This window comes from Trematomus bernacchii, unplaced genomic scaffold, assembly GCF_902827165.1.
Source record: "Trematomus bernacchii unplaced genomic scaffold, fTreBer1.1, whole genome shotgun sequence".
Taxonomy (NCBI): Eukaryota; Metazoa; Chordata; class Actinopteri; order Perciformes; family Nototheniidae; genus Trematomus; species Trematomus bernacchii.
Genome location: NW_022987593.1, coordinates 13005489 through 13025444, shown reverse-complemented (window position 1 = coordinate 13025444; position 19956 = coordinate 13005489). Strand labels below are relative to the sequence as shown.

General features: G+C 40.1%; 1 protein-coding gene across 1 annotated transcript in view; it reads left to right on the top strand.

The window, feature by feature from the left end:
* The window catches only part of mark1 (MAP/microtubule affinity-regulating kinase 1), a 32582-nt gene extending 14138 nt beyond the window's left edge, over nucleotides 1–18444 (top strand). The window contains exons 3-18 of the mRNA XM_034129586.1: nucleotides 2290–2343; nucleotides 2888–2936; nucleotides 5719–5784; nucleotides 6072–6142; nucleotides 7625–7681; nucleotides 7889–8023; nucleotides 8429–8530; nucleotides 9248–9367; nucleotides 9813–9912; nucleotides 10471–10583; nucleotides 10977–11115; nucleotides 11869–12002; nucleotides 13252–13337; nucleotides 14031–14177; nucleotides 16496–16765; nucleotides 17215–18444. Coding sequence (XP_033985477.1) covers nucleotides 2290–2343; nucleotides 2888–2936; nucleotides 5719–5784; nucleotides 6072–6142; nucleotides 7625–7681; nucleotides 7889–8023; nucleotides 8429–8530; nucleotides 9248–9367; nucleotides 9813–9912; nucleotides 10471–10583; nucleotides 10977–11115; nucleotides 11869–12002; nucleotides 13252–13337; nucleotides 14031–14177; nucleotides 16496–16765; nucleotides 17215–17557 — 1986 coding nt within the window. The 3' untranslated portion in view covers nucleotides 17558–18444. The remainder of the gene's footprint in view (nucleotides 1–2289; nucleotides 2344–2887; nucleotides 2937–5718; nucleotides 5785–6071; nucleotides 6143–7624; nucleotides 7682–7888; nucleotides 8024–8428; nucleotides 8531–9247; nucleotides 9368–9812; nucleotides 9913–10470; nucleotides 10584–10976; nucleotides 11116–11868; nucleotides 12003–13251; nucleotides 13338–14030; nucleotides 14178–16495; nucleotides 16766–17214) is intronic.
* Nucleotides 18445–19956: the final 1512 nt, after the last annotated feature.

The following is a 19956-nucleotide window of genomic DNA, read 5'->3' as shown; positions in this document are numbered from 1 at the left end:
GCAACGGAGAAGGCTCTGCCGCCCCAGAACTTGAGGTTGGTCCGGGTGGGGGGGGGGCAGGAGGTTGGCAGCAGCAGAGAGGAGGAAGCGAGTGGGAGTGTGTCTGTGGAGGAGGTCAGTCAGGTAGGATGGGGCCAGGTTATGGAGGGCTTTGTTTGTCATCAGGAGGATTTTGTACTGAATTCTCTGGGGGGGGGGGGGGGAGCCAGTGGAGCTTGATGAGGGCGGGGGTGATGTGTTCACGGTGTGGGTGAGTAGACGGGCGGCGGAGTTCTGGATGTATTGAAGTTTGTTGAGGATTTTTGCAGGTGAACCATAGAGGAGGCTGTTGCAATAGTCCAGACGGGAGGTGATGAAATAATATAAAGAAGCCTCATCATGGGTCTTTGTTATAACATGAAAAACAAATGATTTGAAGGACAGTAGCAGAAGATCTTCAGGGTTCATAAGTCAAAAGCAAATCTCATAAATAGCAAGGACCAAGACCATTAAGAGCCTTATTGACTGACATTAAAGGGTTTGCAGTAGTGAGGCTTCCTCTTTGAGGTTTGCAGAGGAGGATCAGGTGCATGCAGTTCTTCTACAAACAGGAAGTCAGTTTTGTAGTTGAACTTCTGGTGTAGCGTCACATGGATCATTGAGGTGATTCAGGAAGTTCAGACACTTCTTTTATAATCATAACTGAATCTAGAGGTTCAAAGTTCTTTATTGTGTCATACGAACATAGCCGATGAAATTCTTAGGTCACTTCTCCAACAGTGCAAAACATACCTATTTTTCCATTGCAAATAAACATCTGCAAATCCTCTTAGTAATATGAATAAAATAGACTGCACATATCTGCCAAACTTGCCTGAGAATTGCCATGTGTTTAAGGTTTCTTTGGTTATAAAATACGTCGGTGATATTTCTCTATGCACCATGATTACACTGCAAAACGGCATACTTTTTAATGAAGACAATTTGCACATTTTTGCCCTCCAGTTATCTTTATTTTGTCTTAAGGCGTACTCACATAGAGCTAAAGGTGGCTTGAGTATATGTAAAGTATAAATATATAAGCCAAAATGATATCCAACCCATCATAAAGTGTCATTACTGCTCACTCTACTTTTTACGACTGTTAATGTTTAACACATACTGCTTGTTGTGGGCAAAGTCAAGAAACATCACACACACACACACACACACACACACACACACACACACACACACACACACACCTTTAATACACTGAGAACTCATAAAAAGTGTGATTTTAAATCTGAAATTATAATAATAAATCTTCATATCGAAAGAAACAAATTACATCATACCTCACCATAATGTCGTCTAAATGAGTTATTTCCATCTGCTTTTATTACCGGATATTTTAATTATATCTCAAGACGTTCTGATGCAGATTTAGACCATTTTATAATCTCACTCGGAGTCTCTGTGGGGTTAAATCTGCTGGAAACGTAACCCTTCAAAATAAATTATTAATGCTGCAGACGTCAGCAGCTGGGAGCCGATTGGTCAGGAGATCAAACAGAGTGTATGAGTGTGTGACGTTTTACACTTATTTTAAGATTTATTTTCCAAGTCAGAGCCGTCCAATCAGCTGCTGGGTTTCTCTCTGGAGACGCCCGGCGATGGTTGCTCTGAGAGGAGAAGCTTCATCTGCTGTCCTGCAGCCATTTTAATTTATTGATCATCTTTAAAGCATATTTTGGATCCGAGCCTGAAAATAATAAACTCTTTCACCCTGCTGAGTCAGTGTGTTCCTGTAAAACACTTTCCATTTGCTCTGCAGAAATTAGTTTAATGATTTAATTCTTTAGTACTTCATATGATTGCAAATCATACCCTTTTTTCCAGTAACGCTAAGCATCGGGAAGCGGGTTTGTTTAAAAGATGGAACTACAATGAGCTTCATGTAAAAATGTATTGAAGAAAGCAATGTAAAGAGATATAAAATTATAGATAGGTGCATCAGAATAATTTGATAAAGGCGGTAAAGCGTATCGAAAGAGCACTTTAGTCTTTTGAGGAAAGTGCTCTGTCTTGTTTAATTTAATTCACTTGTGTTACCAGGAAGTCTTACTGAAAACGCAACAATAAAACTCCCAACTAAACAGATAAATCAAAAAATTATGACATCAAGCTTCATCAAAATGTCAGTTTTACATTCTGTGTGTGTGTGCCTGCATGTGTGTGTGTGTGCCTGCGTGTGTGTGTGTGTGCAGAACAGGGACCGCCACATTGAAAAAACAAAATGTATAATATGTTTTTATATTTTTTCTGCAGGTCGCCATCAAGATCATTGACAAAACTCAGCTGAACCCAACCAGTCTGCAGAAGGTGCGTCTCATCTCTGACCTTTGACCTGCGTCCAAGCAAAAGCTCTATCTTAAATTTGAATGTGACGCTGGAGACTTAACTTCAGTCACTACTCACACAAAAACTCAACTAAAAGTATCTCAAAATTGTACTTAACTGCAGTACTCCACTAAATGCAATTCACTACGTTGCACCGCTGCGTTTACGGCGTTACAAGATGTCTGTTTCAAAAGCAAAAGCAAAAACTCCCACACATTTCAGCACAGGATTATACATGTACGCTTCGCCTTATTTTTTCAGTTAATGAGTAACCTGCATCCGTTTTTCTTAACCCTTTGTTTGAACTCATGTCATAACCATGCAAACAAAGGCACAATTGATGCTGGTCATTTTAAATATGTATTGTAATGAAGTAAATAAAGATACAGCTACTAATCTGACGTGTGTTAGTCAGTAATGTAGAAGTGGATGTGTGAGCATAACGTAGTGTTGACCTCTCACCTAAATTAGATAATAAAGTGGACAGTCATTATTAAATAATCATCTTCACTGATCGTTTTTACAGCTCTTCAGGGAGGTCAGTGTGATGAAGATCCTCAACCATCCCAACATTGGTGAGTCCACACCTCCTCCTCCTCCTCCTCTTCCTCATTCTCTTCTACCTCCTGCTTCATGTCTATATTCTCCTTTTTCTCCTCTTCCTCCTATTTTTCCTCTTTCTCGTCTTGCTCTTCCTCAAACTGCTCTTCCTCATCGTCCTCCCTTCTCCTCCTTTGGTAGTGCTCAGTTTTAAGTAGCATAAGAGCTCAGTATTTGGCAGCAGATTACTCAGTGTTTGGCTGAATTAGAGCTCAGTATTCAGCAGTAGAGCTCAGTATTTGGCAGCAGATTACTCAGTGTTTGGCTGAATTAGAGCTCAGTATTTGGCAGTAGAGCTCAGTATTTGGCAGCAGATTACTCAGTGTTTGGCTGAATTAGAGCTCAGTATTTGGCAGTAGAGCTCAGTATTTGGCAGCAGATTACTCAGTGTTTGGCTGAATTAGAGCTCAGTATTTGGCAGTAGAGCTCAGTATTTGGCAGCAGATTACTCAGTGTTTGGCTGAATTAGAGCTCAGTATTTGGCAGTAGAGCTCAGTATTTGGCAGCAGATTACTCAGTATTTGGCTGCAGTAGAGCTCAGTATTTGGCAGCAGATTACTCAGTGTTTGGCTGAATTAGAGCTCAGTATTCAGCAGTAGAGCTCAGTATTTGGCAGCAGATTACTCAGTGTTTGGCTGAATTAGAGCTCAGTATTTGGCAGTAGAGCTCAGTATTTGGCAGCAGATTACTCAGTGTTTGGCTGAATTAGAGCTCAGTATTTGGCAGTAGAGCTCAGTATTTGGCAGCAGATTACTCAGTGTTTGGCTGAATTAGAGCTCAGTATTTGGCAGTAGAGCTCAGTATTTGGCAGCAGATTACTCAGTGTTTGGCTGAATTAGAGCTCAGTATTTGGCAGTAGAGCTCAGTATTTGGCAGCAGATTACTCAGTATTTGGCTGCAGTAGAGCTCAGTATTTGGCAGCAGATTACTCAGTGTTTGGCTGAATTAGAGCTCAGTATTTGGCAGCAGATTACTCAGTATTTGGCTGAATTAGAGCTCAGTATTCAGCAGTAGAGCTCAGTATTTGGCAGCAGATTACTCAGTGTTTGGCTGAATAGAGTGGCGAAGTCCCTCCCACTTACTTCCGGGGTATGGGACCTTATTTCGGAAAAATTATGCATTGAAGTCAATGGGGAGAGAAAACTTATCTTTCGATCCCGTTTGAATTGTGCCATGAATTACACATATGATGTTTGTCAATCTTAAAAAATCATTTCCATGTCAAAAAAGTCACAGTTTGTCGTAAAACTGTTGAAATATAAGACTATGAAAAATACGTAACTAGAAAGACTACAAATCCCAGAGTCGCGTAAGTGATGTCACAATTGTTTACCTCCACCATTCAGATACCTAAGATCAGCGCAATATAGATATAATCTATCAATATGGCGCTGGCTAAGATAAGATAACTTTAACAAGATGCCTGTGTGCTTAGTACCAGGTTGTTATTATACCAGCAATGGGTCTTGCTTGTTCTTTTGCTTCCCGTCTGATGAAACGACCAGGAGTGGCTTGATCAAGTTAGCTACCTAGCTAGTAGCTAGCACGTTAGTTAGCATTACAGCCTTGTCATTTTTATTAGCCTTAACATGAAGTAACATTAAGTAACCCAAAATGTTAAACAGTAAGAGTAGTAGTCATATTTCGTGAACCCTTTGAATAGTACTGTCACCGGTGTGATCATTCTATAATACACCATTTAATTCCGGGGGAGAAATGCTAACGCTAACGTTAGCATCGGCGATCTTTTCTACTTCATGCTATCTGCACAAATGGTTGACATTAAACATTAAAACGACCAGGCAGTTCAGAGAGAATCAAAGGAAGGCAGGCAGGCAGTTCTGCATGACATTCTTCAGGACGTGTTTCATTGTGGTGATAGTCAATCGTTTGTTGACAAGACAGTAGTGACGGCCATCTTGGTGACGTGTGTGGTTGACCAGAGATGTAGTTCATTTAGCGTTTCACACAAACAAATGTGTTACTTCACAGTTTTACGACACATTTTATTTTTTTTGACTTGCAAAATTATCTTTTAAATTGACAAACATCATATGTGTAATTCGTGGCACAATTCAAACGGGATCGAAAGATAATCTTTCTCTCTCCATTGACTTCAATGCATAACTTTTCCGAAATAAGGTCCCATGGGGCTCCACCGGAAGGGGAGGGACTTCGCCACTCTATTAGAGCTCAGTATTTGGCAGCAGATTACTCAGTATTTGGCAGCAGATTACTCAGTGTTTGGCTGAATTAGAGCTCAGTATTTGGCAGCAGATTACTCAGTGTTTGGCTGAATTAGAGCTCAGTATTTGGCAGCAGATTACTCAGTGTTTGGCTGAATTAGAGCTCAGTATTTGGCAGCAGATTACTCAGTATTTGGCAGTAGAGCTCAGTATTTGGCAGCAGATTACTCAGTATTTGGCTGAATTAGAGCTCAGTATTCGGCAGTAGAGCTCAGTATTTGGCTGCAGTAGAGCTCAGTATTTGGCTGCAGTAGAGCTCAGTATTTGGCAGCAGATTACTCAGTATTTGGCTGAATTAGAGCTCAGTATTCAGCAGTAGAGCTCAGTATTTGGCAGTAGAGCTCAGTATTCAGCAGTAGAGCTCAGTATTTGGCAGTAGAGCTCAGTATTCAGCAGTAGAGCTCAGTATTTGGCAGCAGATTACTCAGTATTTGGCTGAATTAGAGCTCAGTATTCAGCAGTAGTGCTCAGTATTTGGCAGTAGTAATATATTTCTGCTTTTGTTCTTCAGTGAAGCTGTTCGAGGTGATTGAGACGGAGAAGACTCTGTACCTGGTGATGGAGTACGCCAGCGGAGGTAAGACCAGCTCACCTGTCAGTCATATATTAGAATATATAATGTATTTGTTAAGCACTTATAAAACCACATTATTAAATAGCGCTTAACACATAAATCACAACAATGAGAATAGAAAATCATGTTTGAATAACCTGGCAATTATAAGGAGAGAAGGAAACTAAACGTACAAACAATTCATGATTAAAATGTAGTTGCAGTTTTTAGTAATTTAAGGCTTTTTGATAAAGCTTGTTCTTCAAAAGTGATCTAAATAAGACGCTGATGTCTGTCTTTCTTTGTTTCAGGTGAAGTGTTTGACTACCTTGTTGCTCACGGACGAATGAAAGAGAAGGAGGCCAGAGCTAAGTTTCGGCAGGTGAGATCATTTAATATCTACGAGACTATCTGGTCCTCAATATCCCATAATGCACTGGTCACTTGCTTAATAGTGCATTCAGGATGTGCCAATTAAACTTGTCTTGAAGTAGGTTGAAGGTTTGGATAGCTTACTGGTTAAATACATGAGATTTAAAAGGAAACAATTCTGCATTTCCGTCTAAAGTCCACAATAATTTCATTTGAATTTATTATGTTGCCTTTATTAAATAGTGAAAGTGGCAAGAAAGATTGGGAGGGCTTAAAAAAACACAGGTACATTATGGTTCATTGTTAAATATGCCAACAGCAAGACCTCGAAAATATTTTAAGGACTACCACCGAACACCCTGTCTCTAATGTAGTCCATATAAGATTGTATACTGCATTATGTTCCATCTTCATGTTCCTTTTACCCACAATATTTGTTTTCATATTCTGTTATTTATGATTCGTGAGCAAGCTAAACTCTCCTGGTGTTTTTCGGTGATATTTTGCACACTTCCCTGCAGTTTCCTGTCTGTTGCAGCAGGTTTAGTGTTGGGCAGCCATCGTTATATTGCAGTGTCTCATCCTTCATGTTAGAAACCAGACCACAACGCCCCCCCTCAGGATAATTCAGCCTGCCGGTGTAACCGCTAATAAAACACATCGGCTTCATTATGGCCCATTAGCGTAGCGGCTAACAAAGCTGTTAAATCTGCCGAGCCGTGGTCAGCAAACAAAACCTCTCTGCTGTAATGTTATCTTTATGAGCAGCTTCCTATTTTATTCAGTTCATTATTATTTCTCAGCTGTTACTCCAGATATTTGTAATCAATTCTGTTTGTTATGTTTTGACTGATATAATATCTGTAAACTGTAACAGAGCTTGGTTTCTATATGTTATGAATTAGTGAGATTATGAGTTAGTTGATCCCTTCTTTAACACTTTGGTCCCTGTGAAATATTTGGGACAGCTATCAAATAGATGACATTCATGGTCCCCAGAGGAGGAATCCTAATAACCTTTTTGTCTCCTCTATTTGTCCAACATAGTCCTTACCAACGGACTGTATATAAAAGACATTTCAATATTCACATTGATGTCTCCTTTTGGTTTGTGGACAACCATTTTAAAGCCTGGAGTTTGGCTTTTGTAATGCAAGCTAACTAACACATGTATGCTCAAGTGAAAGCTCATCCTGACTACAGCCTACTCGGAGATGTCCCAAGACTATAAACCCTAACAGATTTAGATTAGATTAGATATACTTTATTGATCGCACATTAGAACATTGTTTTGTTACAGCAGCTGGCTGACAAGGCAAAACATGAGCTTTTATCTGGTGCCCATTGCAACAATCAAACAGGACAGACTTTAAAGAAATCAACTAATAGAGAAGTTGTCTCTGTGTGTGTGTGTGTGTTGTTGTTGTTGTTGTTGTTGTTATTATTTTCTAATGATTTAGCATCTTCTTCCATCACTCTGTGTTTGTGTCAGATTGTGTCAGCAGTGGAGTACTGCCACCAGAAGAGGATTGTCCACCGAGACCTCAAGGTACACACACACACACACACACACACACACACACACACACACACACACACCCACACAAACATGTTGTGTTTCTAATCCAACTATTCTCTTTTGTTTACTTGCTTCAATTTATATAACTGCTTTATTATAACTGATGATGTCTGACTTCCTTTTGTAATTATTGATGAATAAAGTGTTTTAAAATATAAATCTCTCTGTGTGTTCCAGGCAGAGAACCTGCTGCTGGACGCCGACATGAACATTAAGATCGCAGACTTCGGCTTCAGTAATGAGTTCACGCTGGGCAGTAAGCTGGACACCTTCTGTGGGTCCCCTCCCTACGCTGCTCCTGAACTCTTCCAGGTAAACACTCGGCTCCACCCACCACACATGTTATACAGACACATTTACACATGTTGCATATATGTCACGTTTGACATTTACTTTTTTTTAAATTTAGATTGACTTTGTATTGTTGCATTTCATTCATGTTATTTAAAAAGAAACAATGCTTTTGAGAGAATAGGAGACGCCTTTGATTAAGGAGTTTTATTGTATACAATCGTTAAGATGGAAGAAGATGGATGAAAATGTGTCCCAACATATTTAAGATAATACTTTCTAGCTGAAGATGCAAATATAACTTTTTAAACCAAATTGTATTTTTTAAGAAATCATCCTGAAAATGCAGCACCTGAAGACAGTAAGGTGTGTTAGGGTGTCGTAGAGCTGTGGGCTGCTGGGTAATGTAGTTCTGTACCTCTTTAGGGGAAGAAGTACGACGGGCCGGAGGTGGACGTCTGGAGTCTGGGAGTGATCCTCTACACGCTGGTCAGCGGCTCGCTGCCGTTCGACGGACAGAACCTGAAGGTGTGGACAACATTTTAGAAACACGTTTTAAAACAGTAGAAACACATTTTAATAATGTTAAAAACTCCCAATTCACCACTCACTTGTTAGAAACAGGAGTAAAATACTTTTTCTGACAAACTGCTGCTCAGAGTCAAGAATAAACCTTTACATATGAACTCAACTCGGTGTTATTTCAGTGGTTATAACCTACATTTAATAAGTACTGTTTTTTTTGAGGTACCTTTTCTTAAGTATTTCCGCAGCTTAATGTACTCAACACATCTATTTCATTTTAAGTTTTAACAATGAGGAGTTATAACAAGAGGTGTGTGTGTGTGTGTGTGTGTGTGTGTGTGTGTGTGTGTGTGTGTGTGTGTGTGTGTGTGTGTGTGTGTGTGTGTGTGTGTGTGTGTGTGTGTGTGTGTGTGTGTGTGTGTGTGTGTGTGTGTGTGTGTGTGTGTGTGTGTGTGTGTGTGTGTGTGTGTGTGTGTGTGTGTGTGTGTGTGTGTGTGTAGTGTGTGTGTGTGTGTGTGTGTGTGTGTGTGTGTGTGTGTGTGTGTGTGTGTGTGTGTGTGTGTGTGTGTGTGTGTGTGTGTGTGTGTGTGTGTGTGTGTGTGTGTGTGTGTGTGTGTGTGTGTGTGTGTGTGTGTGTGTGTGTGTGTGTGTGTGTGTGTGTGTGTGTGTGTGTGTGTGTGTGTGTGTGTGTGTGTGTGTGTGTGTGTGTGTGTGTGGTAGGAGCTGAGGGAGCGTGTTCTCAGAGGAAAGTACCGGATCCCCTTCTACATGTCGACTGACTGTGAGAACCTGCTGAAGAAGCTGCTGGTGCTCAACCCGGGGAAACGAGGCAGCCTGCAGGTAACCCCGGCAACAGGGAGTAGAACCAGCAACCACAAACCCTGCGTTGAACTCATAAACCACCACCAAAAAAAAAAAAAATTGTGTCATTCTGGATCCTAGACTATACCTATCACATCACCGCTCTTTATTACTTCCACTTCAGAGGTTGTGTTTTCCGCGAAGTTTGTTTGTAGCGGTGTTGTGAGATCACGTTGTGTGGCTCTGCATTGTTCAGACAACAATAGGATTTCAGGAGAAGTGTCTTTTTACATTTGCTGAATCATTTCAGTCATTGTTATTGACTCACCTCATTCAGCGCTAGGGAGCAGTTATGGGACTTCCACATACACAAAGCAATATATCAGGTGGAGACTCCCACACAGTTAGTGCCTCTTGATTAAAACTGGACCCCGAATGTCTGACATCTAAATGAAACCACTCCTGTATTGTGTTTGTCTCTCAGCAAATCATGAAGGACCGATGGATGAATGTCGGCTACGACGAGAAGGAGCTGAAAACATACAACGAACCAGAACAAGACTTCAACGACCTCAAACGCATAGGTCAGACACACACACACACACACACACACACACACACACACACACACACACACACACAATACATTCCTGTTAGGCTGCTCCAGACGTCCCATAATCCTCTTTGTTTGATCATGTTACTCTATTATCTGGAGGCAGCCAATCGATGGAATTTGATATATTTAAGTATCTAATTTATTCAACTTAATATACTACATTACGTACATGTGTTGTCATTGAAGTGCACAGAAACGGACCACTCACAACAGTTATATGTATATATCTGCCATTAGAGCTATCAATGTCTTTCGGTTGACTGCAATATCTCAACGAAATGTGGATTGTGAGGATATTAAGTTCAAGAAAATATTCCCCCTCAGGATGAGCTGTAATAACTTTAATGATCTTCTGATTTTTCATGTAGTGCCATCAACTTATCAACATTTAAACGTGTTCACGACTAGTTTTTGACCAAATATGTGCTCTTGAACTCTGTTAAAATATGCTAATTTGAGCATGCTAACACACTTAACTTAGATGGTGATGATGGGAATTATTAATAAAATCTTCCTGACCAATCAGAGCTGATGGGGACGATGGGCTTCTCTCAGGAGGAAGTGAAGAAGGCGCTGGAAGGTCAGAAATACAACGAGATGACGGCGATATACCTGCTGCTGGGGAGGAAAAATGCTGAGGTTTGTTCAATAAACTGTTTTACATTCAGTCAAATCTTCCTGGTTGCTCAAGAATCTCACATTTTGGACATCATTTAGATTTCGGATACAATTTAGATACATTTCTGTTAAGGCTATGTTAGCACAAACACTAGAAGTAAGCCTAACTTCATCCAGTACTGTATGTTGCATGTTTTTATTTGATTGTATTTACTTGTTTAAAATGAAATGTGTCTTTAGGTTGACTTACAAAATCTGTCCAGGGACTACAGATGAAACATAGAAATGTTACAATAACAACAATGTTACAGAAATGTTGATTAATGTGCACTGTCGAAAAATCAACCTTCGGTCGACCTCTGTCTGTAACTGAGCAGGTCTTTTACCCAGAATCCTCTGCTGTGTCTCTCTCAGTCTGAAGGCGGTGAGACTCTGTCCAGTAACCTGCTCCAGAGGTCACGACCCAGCAGCGACCTCAACGGCTCCAGTCAGTCGCCCGCACACTCTCGCAACACATCGACCAATCAGAAGCAGCGGCGCTTCAGCGACCACGGTGAGTTTCTGTCCAGGCGTTAACCGCAGTGGTCAAAATCTCATAAAGGGTTACAGCGGATCTTTAAAAGTCTTAACACGTGTTGAAACCAAAAAGACACACGTTTAAGCCAAAACAAAAGGCAACATTGGTTTTAAAATATCTCTGAAAGAAAGACCTAAAGTATTTTAAAATGCTAACCAAGTAGAATGGTATTTATTTACTTAAAACATTAATTTGTTTTGTTAGTAATCCAGAGAATTCCTCTTGCATTATTGTCACACAGATCAGGATAGCAGAACCAACAACACTCATATTTTGCTAAATAAAATTGGGTATTTAAGCAAAGATTTTGGGCTTGTCTGAAGGGGTTAGGAGCAGGTAGAGGCACGGTGCATTTTAGTAAAAGACTAAGGTTACTTTTAATGTCTCACATGGGAGAGACCTGTCTCTGAGAAATAGAAATTGCTGCTCCAAAGTCCAGATTGCAACTGTTTTGAAAAGTCTTAATATCTCTTTCTCCCTGTTACAGTCTTTATTCTGCACTAATAATAAAGGCAACAAGCTTTTAAAGTCTTAATGTAACTTGCCCAAAGCTGTATTAACGTCACATCATATTTTATACATATTTTTATATTTATTTGTATTTTTGTATTCGGGGATTGTGGGAAACGGTATTTCGATCTCTCTGTCTGTACACACAAACTGAAAGATTGACAATAAAGGTGACTTTGACTTGACTTTGACTTGATCCGTATTCTCTCTCTGTCTCAGTGGCGCCCTCTATCCCCCCTCCTGTGTCCTACACCAAGCGTAGTCATGCCAACAGCGTAGAGAGCGACAGGAAGGAAGGGGCGGCATCGCCCACGGGGGCCCCGGACCGCCGGAGGTCAGCCACCGCCTCAGGGGTGAGAGGAGTCACTGTTTCTGCTCCAAACCTGGTCCTCGTACATGTTCTGTTCTTTAGAAGGATCCTCATTAGCACTAGCATGAGCATTGGCTATTCTTCCTGGGGTCCTCACACACACAAGACATACATAAAACTAAACTAAACAGCTCATCATTTCATGCAATTTACAATGCTATATGAGGTGAAAACTAAAATCGTCATCCAATGTTAGCCATCATAAGGCCAAACAAAAAAATACTAATAAGTGTACATAATATGACATACATAGCCACAGGCTTCAACCTTTTGAAATATACAGATAGCAAGTTTAAAACCAGTGTTAAAAGTCAAACAGTTATGTTAGTACCCTCTGTTGTTGAATCAGGAGATCACACGTACATGTATACTTTCTTGTTAACGCAATATCTAAGGAACACTTTGAGTGCATGTATTCACATTTGGCTAAATTGTCCTCTTAGAGGATCAACGATGAACTGATTACTACTTGTTGGTCAAAGATTGAGATTACTGTGACCTAACTAAATATGTGTTTGGGGTCATGACTCAATCATTCATATGCTAATGTTAACATTGCACTCAGATGTCTAATGTGAAAAAACAAGCCGTCATTGATGGACATGAACACACAAGCTGGTAATTCTGAATTCTGTATATATGTATACATTCCTACATTTGGGCTCTTTAAATAAATAATTAGCTTACAGTAATTAAGCACTTGGTAACATGCTTGTTTATGAATAAAAAAAACGTCATTCCCCTTACCCTTGTTGACAGAGATCACAAAAGAATATCAAAACAACAACAACAACATCCATGACAGCACATAGCTTAAAAACAGAGAAACATAATTTGGAAAACGAAAAGGAAATCAGGTGCAAGTAAAATAAAAAGTGCCAAATGTGCTCATATGAAAGGATATGAGTTTAAGCAGCTAAATAATGCATACCAAGATCAGATCATTCTGATTAAACTCCTGTTATATCTGAGTTTGTGTCCAATCAAATCGTTCCATTGACTTTGTATGCCGTCATGCCGCCTTTTTAAATGTGCCTCGTGTTGTACAACGCAGGTCAAGTGTTATCCACACTTATGTCTATTTCTGTCAGTCTGTAGATTAGACTTTCTACCAAACATGATTCTGTATCTCACTCGGTGCTGGAGGAGTGGAGCATTCATGTTCTGTTTTTGTATCGTCCCTTTTACTGCTGTGTTGTTTGATCAGTGTGATAAAGCTGACTGTGTTACAGAACATAACTCGGAGGAACACGTACGTTCACGAGAGGACGAGCAGCGACCGCCACTCGGCTGCTGTGACCAACGGGAAGGACAGCAGGTGAGAAGGATTCTGGGAGTTTTTTCATTGATCACATTGCTGTTATTCTGTATATCAATAACCAGGGATGTGCATTTTGGAGGGCAGGAGCTCAAGTGAGAAAAAGGGCACTTCCCGTAATCATTTATAAAAAAATGTTTTAGAACAAAAAGTTAAATATAGTTGCACATCTCGGACTTACTGACCAATTTATTTTAATACCCTCACACTCACGCAATTGTTTAAAACAGAATTCTTCAAAATAATCAGTTAACACAGAGACAATGGCCTTCTTTAGTATTCACTACGCACAAGAGCAGACAACAACAAAGGAAGCTATGCCACAATGTGCTACTATGCTACTAGTTAAAATTGCTATAATAATTAGTTATTTTAGCACAACAATAAGTCCTTCGAATAATTTTTGTGGTATTAAAATGAATAGCACTTCAAAATAGGGAGAGAGAGTAGAGAGTGCATGGGAACTTGACAATCTAATCTCCCGACCTGATATTTTTATTTTTTATTCAATCAATATATCTTTGGAAAGGGAAACTGTGTGCAAACAGGAGTAGATATATATTCATTAATAATTAAAAAAGCACCCCAAAAAAGGGCACTTTCTTTGGAGGAAGGAAAAGGGCAGGGGCTCAAGCCCACTTTGATGTCTATGTGTGCACGTGCCTGTCAATAACTAACCTGTGTGTGTGTCAGTCTACCTGAGGTTCCTGCAGCGTCTCCCTCTCCATCGCCGGGGAAAACCATCTCCACTCGTCCCCGTCACGTGAAGTCCATGTCGGCGTCGGGACATCCCATGAAGTCCTGCCTCCCCCCCATCGACGACAACGTGGAGTATCAGAGGTCAGTACAGCTGGGGAGTAATATACATTTACATACACTTTGGTAACATTGTATTTATTTAAATATATTTACATTATATTTCTTTAAGCTGATCATCCAAAGCGATTTACAATGATCAGAGATGGCAAAGGTAAACAGATCCTTTACTCAAGTAGAAGTACAGATACTCGTGTTTAAAAATACTCTGGTAAAGTAGAAGTACTGACTAAACTTCTTTACTCAAGTAAAAGTAAAGAAGTTTGGGCTTTGAAATGTACTTCAGTAAAAAGTACCCATAACTAGCAGCTGTTTTAAAGAGTACCTGACCTCCCTTTATATTAATAGAACAATAATGTCATTGTTAGCTAATGAATGTTTCCATGCTGAACAACGGCAACATGACAACGTTTTCATTGGTCCCTCTTCTTTAGAGAAGACCAGGAAATGATGGATACACGGATCGTGTTCAAATCAATAGGCACGCAATGACTCTAAATAATAATGATCACGCCACCAAACACACATTCAAACTAAAGGAACCAGCCTGTTTGGAAAATGTAAGAAGTAGAAAGTACAGGTATTTGTGTTCAAAATGTAAGAAGTAGAAAGTACAGGTATTTGTGTTCAAAATGTAAGAAGTAGAAAGTAGAAAGTGGTCAGAAAAATAAGTAGTGGAGTAAAGTACTGATACCAGACAAATGTACTTAAGTACAGTAATGAAGTATTTGTACTCCACTCCTTCACACCTCTGACAATGAGTGAAGCATAACGATGAACAATACATGAATCGTGCAAGTACATTAACTTTGAATGAGCCAAACTATTTTAACTACATATAGGAATGGGAAGTAAGTCAAGTAAGAAGGGGGATTTCAGTCTGCGATAAAATACTTTTTTTTCCCCAATGTTCAAAGGGAGCTTGTTTCACTATGGCTCAATTTCCGTCCCTACCCACTTCCTCTCCAGTTGTGTGTGTGCATGGAGGGTCTGCCCTTCCAAACCAACTAGTAGGAAATGGAAGTTATTACACCCTCTAACAGGAAGTCTGCCTCCGACCTGACCGTGTGCAACGCTGTTTGTGTCCGTCGTGAAACAAGCTGTGTACAAAAAGTTCCGTGCATACATTTTCTAACAGGTTTAACAGCACAAAATAAGACAGACATGTTTTATTGGCACACAGGTGTAAACAACTTGAAGGCTATATAGTCCTTCAATTTGTTTAAACTGAGGATCATAGATACCTGTGTCTAAACTAGAAAATGGTAGACGAATGCATTTGATGTAAAGTTTTGTATATTTACAGAGACTGTTACAAAAATCCAGCAGCTCATTAACATTCAATCTTATATACGAGAAGAGGTTTTCAAAAATGAAAGAAACAGAATTAAAGATTTTTATTGTAATAGTCATTTATTACATTTTGTCTGAAAGTGCTGTTTTTAGTCCACGGTCAAGTAAGTTCCTGTTATTGCAAGAGAGAGGGAAGTTTGTCCTGAAGCTTGCCGCTTTTCTTTAATTACAACTTTCAACACAAGGCAATTAAAGTGCTTTACAAAACAACCAAAAACATTAAGAATAATGCTCAATACACACACACAGACAGAAATAGGCTTACAGCTAAAAAAAACAAAGCTGAAAAGGGTGAAAATGTTACTGCTATGTACAGATTTAAAGTACATACTAAAAAGTGGAGTGGGAGCGGGTATTTGTAGGTTTGGAATCAGAATCAGAATACCTTTATTCTTCCCACAGAGGGGACATTTTTTTAGAGCCAATAAAAAGAGCCAAAGACAGCTTGATGTTAACTAGTTAATTAGCATGCATACAAAAAACGACATAATTTACACTACAGAATACACATCCTGTAACAGTTCTGAAGATGTAGCAGCCAGGTATATATCAGAATCAGAATCAGGTTTATCACCAGATAGGTTGACACGTACGAGGAATTTGACTCGATGTCGTGGTGCATACATCAAAGTAAAACAAGAATTAAAAACACAGATAGAGAACTAGAAAAATAGTAAAAATATAGTCAAATATAACAGTATATATATATATATATATATATATATATATATATATATATATATATATATATATATATATATATATATATATATATATATATATATATATATATATATATAGAAATGGAATGGAATGGAATAAAAAGGAAGAACATATGGAATAAAAATCGGCAGTAAAAAAAACAGATATTGTTGTACATTGTGTGCATTAATGTACTATTGCACAGTTATTAATGCCATATATATATATATATATATATATTGCACATATTGGGCCTTTGTTAACATCCACCTCTTCCCCCCCCTCAGCTCCCCCCAGCAGCCCCCGCCCTCCTCCCCCTCAGCGTTCAGCATCACCAGCAGCAGCAGCACCACCCCGGATCGGACCCGTTTCCCCCGCGGATCGTCCAGCCGCTCCACCTTCCACGGCGCTCAGCTGCGAGACCGCCGCTCCGCCACGTACAACGGCCCCCCCGCCTCGCCCAGCCTCTCCACGCACACCGCCGCCTCGCTGGCCTCCGCCCGCCGCGGCACCTCCACCTCGCTCATCGGGAAGATCACCTCCAAGTTCGTACGCAGGTCAGTGAGAGCCCAGAAGCTGTAGGAGTATTTCCGTTGACTCCTTTAAAAGCAAACTCAAAACCCATCTCTTCGCATGTGTCGTCCTTCCATCAACATTACCATCACTTCAGTCACATGCTTTTATCTCATGGCAATACTTATGTTGATGTATAATGTTGTATAATTTTTATGCTTTGACGTTTGTATTTGGTGTTTGTATTGGCATTTATTGTGATTTGGGGCTATAATACAGTAGTAGTAGTAGTAGTAGTAGTAGTATTTTTATTGTACAATGCCATGTCTTTTTATGCTGCTGCAAAGCAAACATTTGCCAAATTGGGATCAATAAAGTACTCTATCTTATCTTAACATTTATTTTACCAATTAAGATTTGAAAATGATGACGGCACTCTTTGAAGAGAGGTGCCCCTTTAACGCTGTGTCTTTGTTGCGTCTCTGTCCTCCAGGAGTTTATCAGGTGAGCCTAAAGAGGAGGGGCGGGACTCCAAGCCTCGTGCGCTGCGCTTCACCTGGAGCATGAAGACCACGTCTTCCATGGAGCCGGGGGACATGATGAAGGAGATCCGCAGGGTCCTGGACGCCAACAACTGTGACTACGAGCAGCGCGAGCGCTACTCCCTGTTCTGCGTGCACGGAGACGCGCGGCAGGACAGTCTGGTGCAGTGGGAGATGGAGGTGTGCAAACTGCCCCGACTCTCACTCAACGGCGTGCGCTTTAAGAGGATCTCCGGCACGTCCATCGCCTTCAAAAACATCGCCTCCAAAGTGGCCAACGAGCTCAGGCTGTGAACAACTTCCAGTTATTCATCGAAGGAGAAAAGACCTCTGTGGTCCTCTTTCTTCACAGAATGACGCCCCACCAAGTGACGGCGGACATGTTGTGTTCAGCGACTCTCTAACTGCTGTATGACTCAGAGAAAACACACATTATTATACTCTACACACTTACTATTTAATGTTATCACTAAATGTTTGCCAGTGAAACCAAATATTAAAGCTGACGGTGCAGATTTCCAGCAGGTTGTAGTTCACCCCTCAGTGATGAGATCCAGAGCAAACAGCAGGAGGATGTTTCCATCTGTCCTCTCCTGCTGCGGCGACACTCTGTTGGTTTATCACTGTTTACATGCACTTCAGATTTTTACGAAACCTTGGAAACTGAATTTTAAAACATTGTGTAAAGTGGAAACACGTCACGCGAGCTAAAGCTGATTAAACAGGGAGAGATTTGTTGGAGAAACCTGAAGACTTCCACTTTTACTTTTGCGATTTGCATGTGGGAATATTAAAGAAGCTGTTCGCAGCAGTGTTTTTAAAGAAGACCAAGCTATGTCATCTGGAGTGTTAGAGGCTTAATATCATTGCTGTGCATGTAGACATATTATCAGCTTTCGCCTTCGGTTTGCTAACAGTACCTTTGTCTCTGGAGTGCAGGTAAACAGTGGAACGTGACCTCCGCTCTACCTGTGCAACTCTCCTGCTGCAACAGAAGAACACTAACTGTGAGTCCGCAGCTACAGAGTCAGCAGGCCAAGTGTGTGAACTCATGCAAGGAATTTAACTGCGATTTTTCATTGCTCTTAATACATACACACACACAGAACAGCTAGAAAACAAAGCTGGAAAAGGTGAAAATGTTACTGCTATGTACAGATATAAATACATACTAAAAAGTGTCCAGCGTTTCTCGTCTTACTTTGACAATGGCTAACAGAGATTTTAAAAAAACAACAGTATGATTCAGACACCTAATGTATTTGAAACTACTAATTTAATGATATACACTTCCCTTAATTCAATGTTGCATGATAGGGGAGAATACTGTTTGAGCTTGGATTGGGAATTTGTGTGCATGTCCAGAAAAGCACTAGTGACCCTCAATCATTATCAAGCCGCAACGGTAGCCCCCAAAAAGGTGTCATCGGACCATCAAAGAAAGTATTCATGATCATTATGGAGCCACAACGGTGCAATCGGGCCTTTTGCAGTCTACTCAGTGGTTGGATTACATTTAGAAGAAAAATCTGAGCACAAGTATCTGTTCTATAGGTTGGCTTTTTCTTATTGGCATATGAAGTTCACAGAAATAGATTCAGCTGGAAACTAAAAACAAATGTCTTTGTACGCAATTTACAAAAAAAATATTCAAACTTGATCTGAAGAGTAGAAGTGAAGATGCTTCTGTGCAAATCTTGAGGTTTTTTTTCTTTGAATTCATGACACAGAAAAGGAGGAGAGCGGAGACCCTTGACCAAGACCACGCTCTATATCGCAAATGTTGACAATACTTTTTGCATCCACCTCGTGATCCGGGCCCGGTCCAAATTTGATGCGTTCTTTTTTTGCCAATGCTTCACACTTTGACAAAATGTCTTGAAAATGGGACCAGTAGTTTTTCTGTAAACAACAGACAAACCACCAAAACAAATTTACCGAAAACATGACTTCCTTGTCGGAGGTAGTAAGACAAAAAACAGGAGATTCTGGTGATTTTAGGACCAACAAAACAGAGACAAACACACCATTACCCAGTTGTATGTTCTTTGTCTGTAAAATCAGTATTTCAGCTTTAATTTGTTGTGAATTAACTGTCAAACATTTAAACCTTCAATTCATTCAAACAAACTCTAGCACTAGCTCGCATGCTAAGGCAGGTTTAATTAAGTTTCTTTCTCGCAAATGTTGGTGTCACCTGGTCATTGTATTGAAAAGCTTTTTAAAAAATAACATTGTTGGTTTTCCCTCCTGATTTTAAAGTCCATCATTCGGGTTCTTTATGTGAACCATTATCTTGATGCTGACGTTTGCTGCAGATCTCCGTTTGCACAGTTGAGTTGCACAGTTTACAGTGGAGGTTATGAAGAGTGGTAAACAACCAGGAGGTGACAACATCCTCCCTGTAGGTTGAGAGCCTGTGACCTCTGACCTCCCCTGCTGGCTCATGTTATTACTATTGCAATAATACCGGAGCTCTTGGTAAATGATGTCAGTGGTTTAAACTCAACCTGTAACGCTTTATTAATCTTTGTATTTTACACATTTACAGCTGACAGACCGAATGTGTTTTTATTATTTTGTTATTATTGCTGTGTACAACGATACCTGTCCAGGTGAATATGTGCAGGTACAGTATTGATTAGTCTGTTTATTTGGTCCACACTGTCTCCATTCTGTGTTGGTTTTCCACC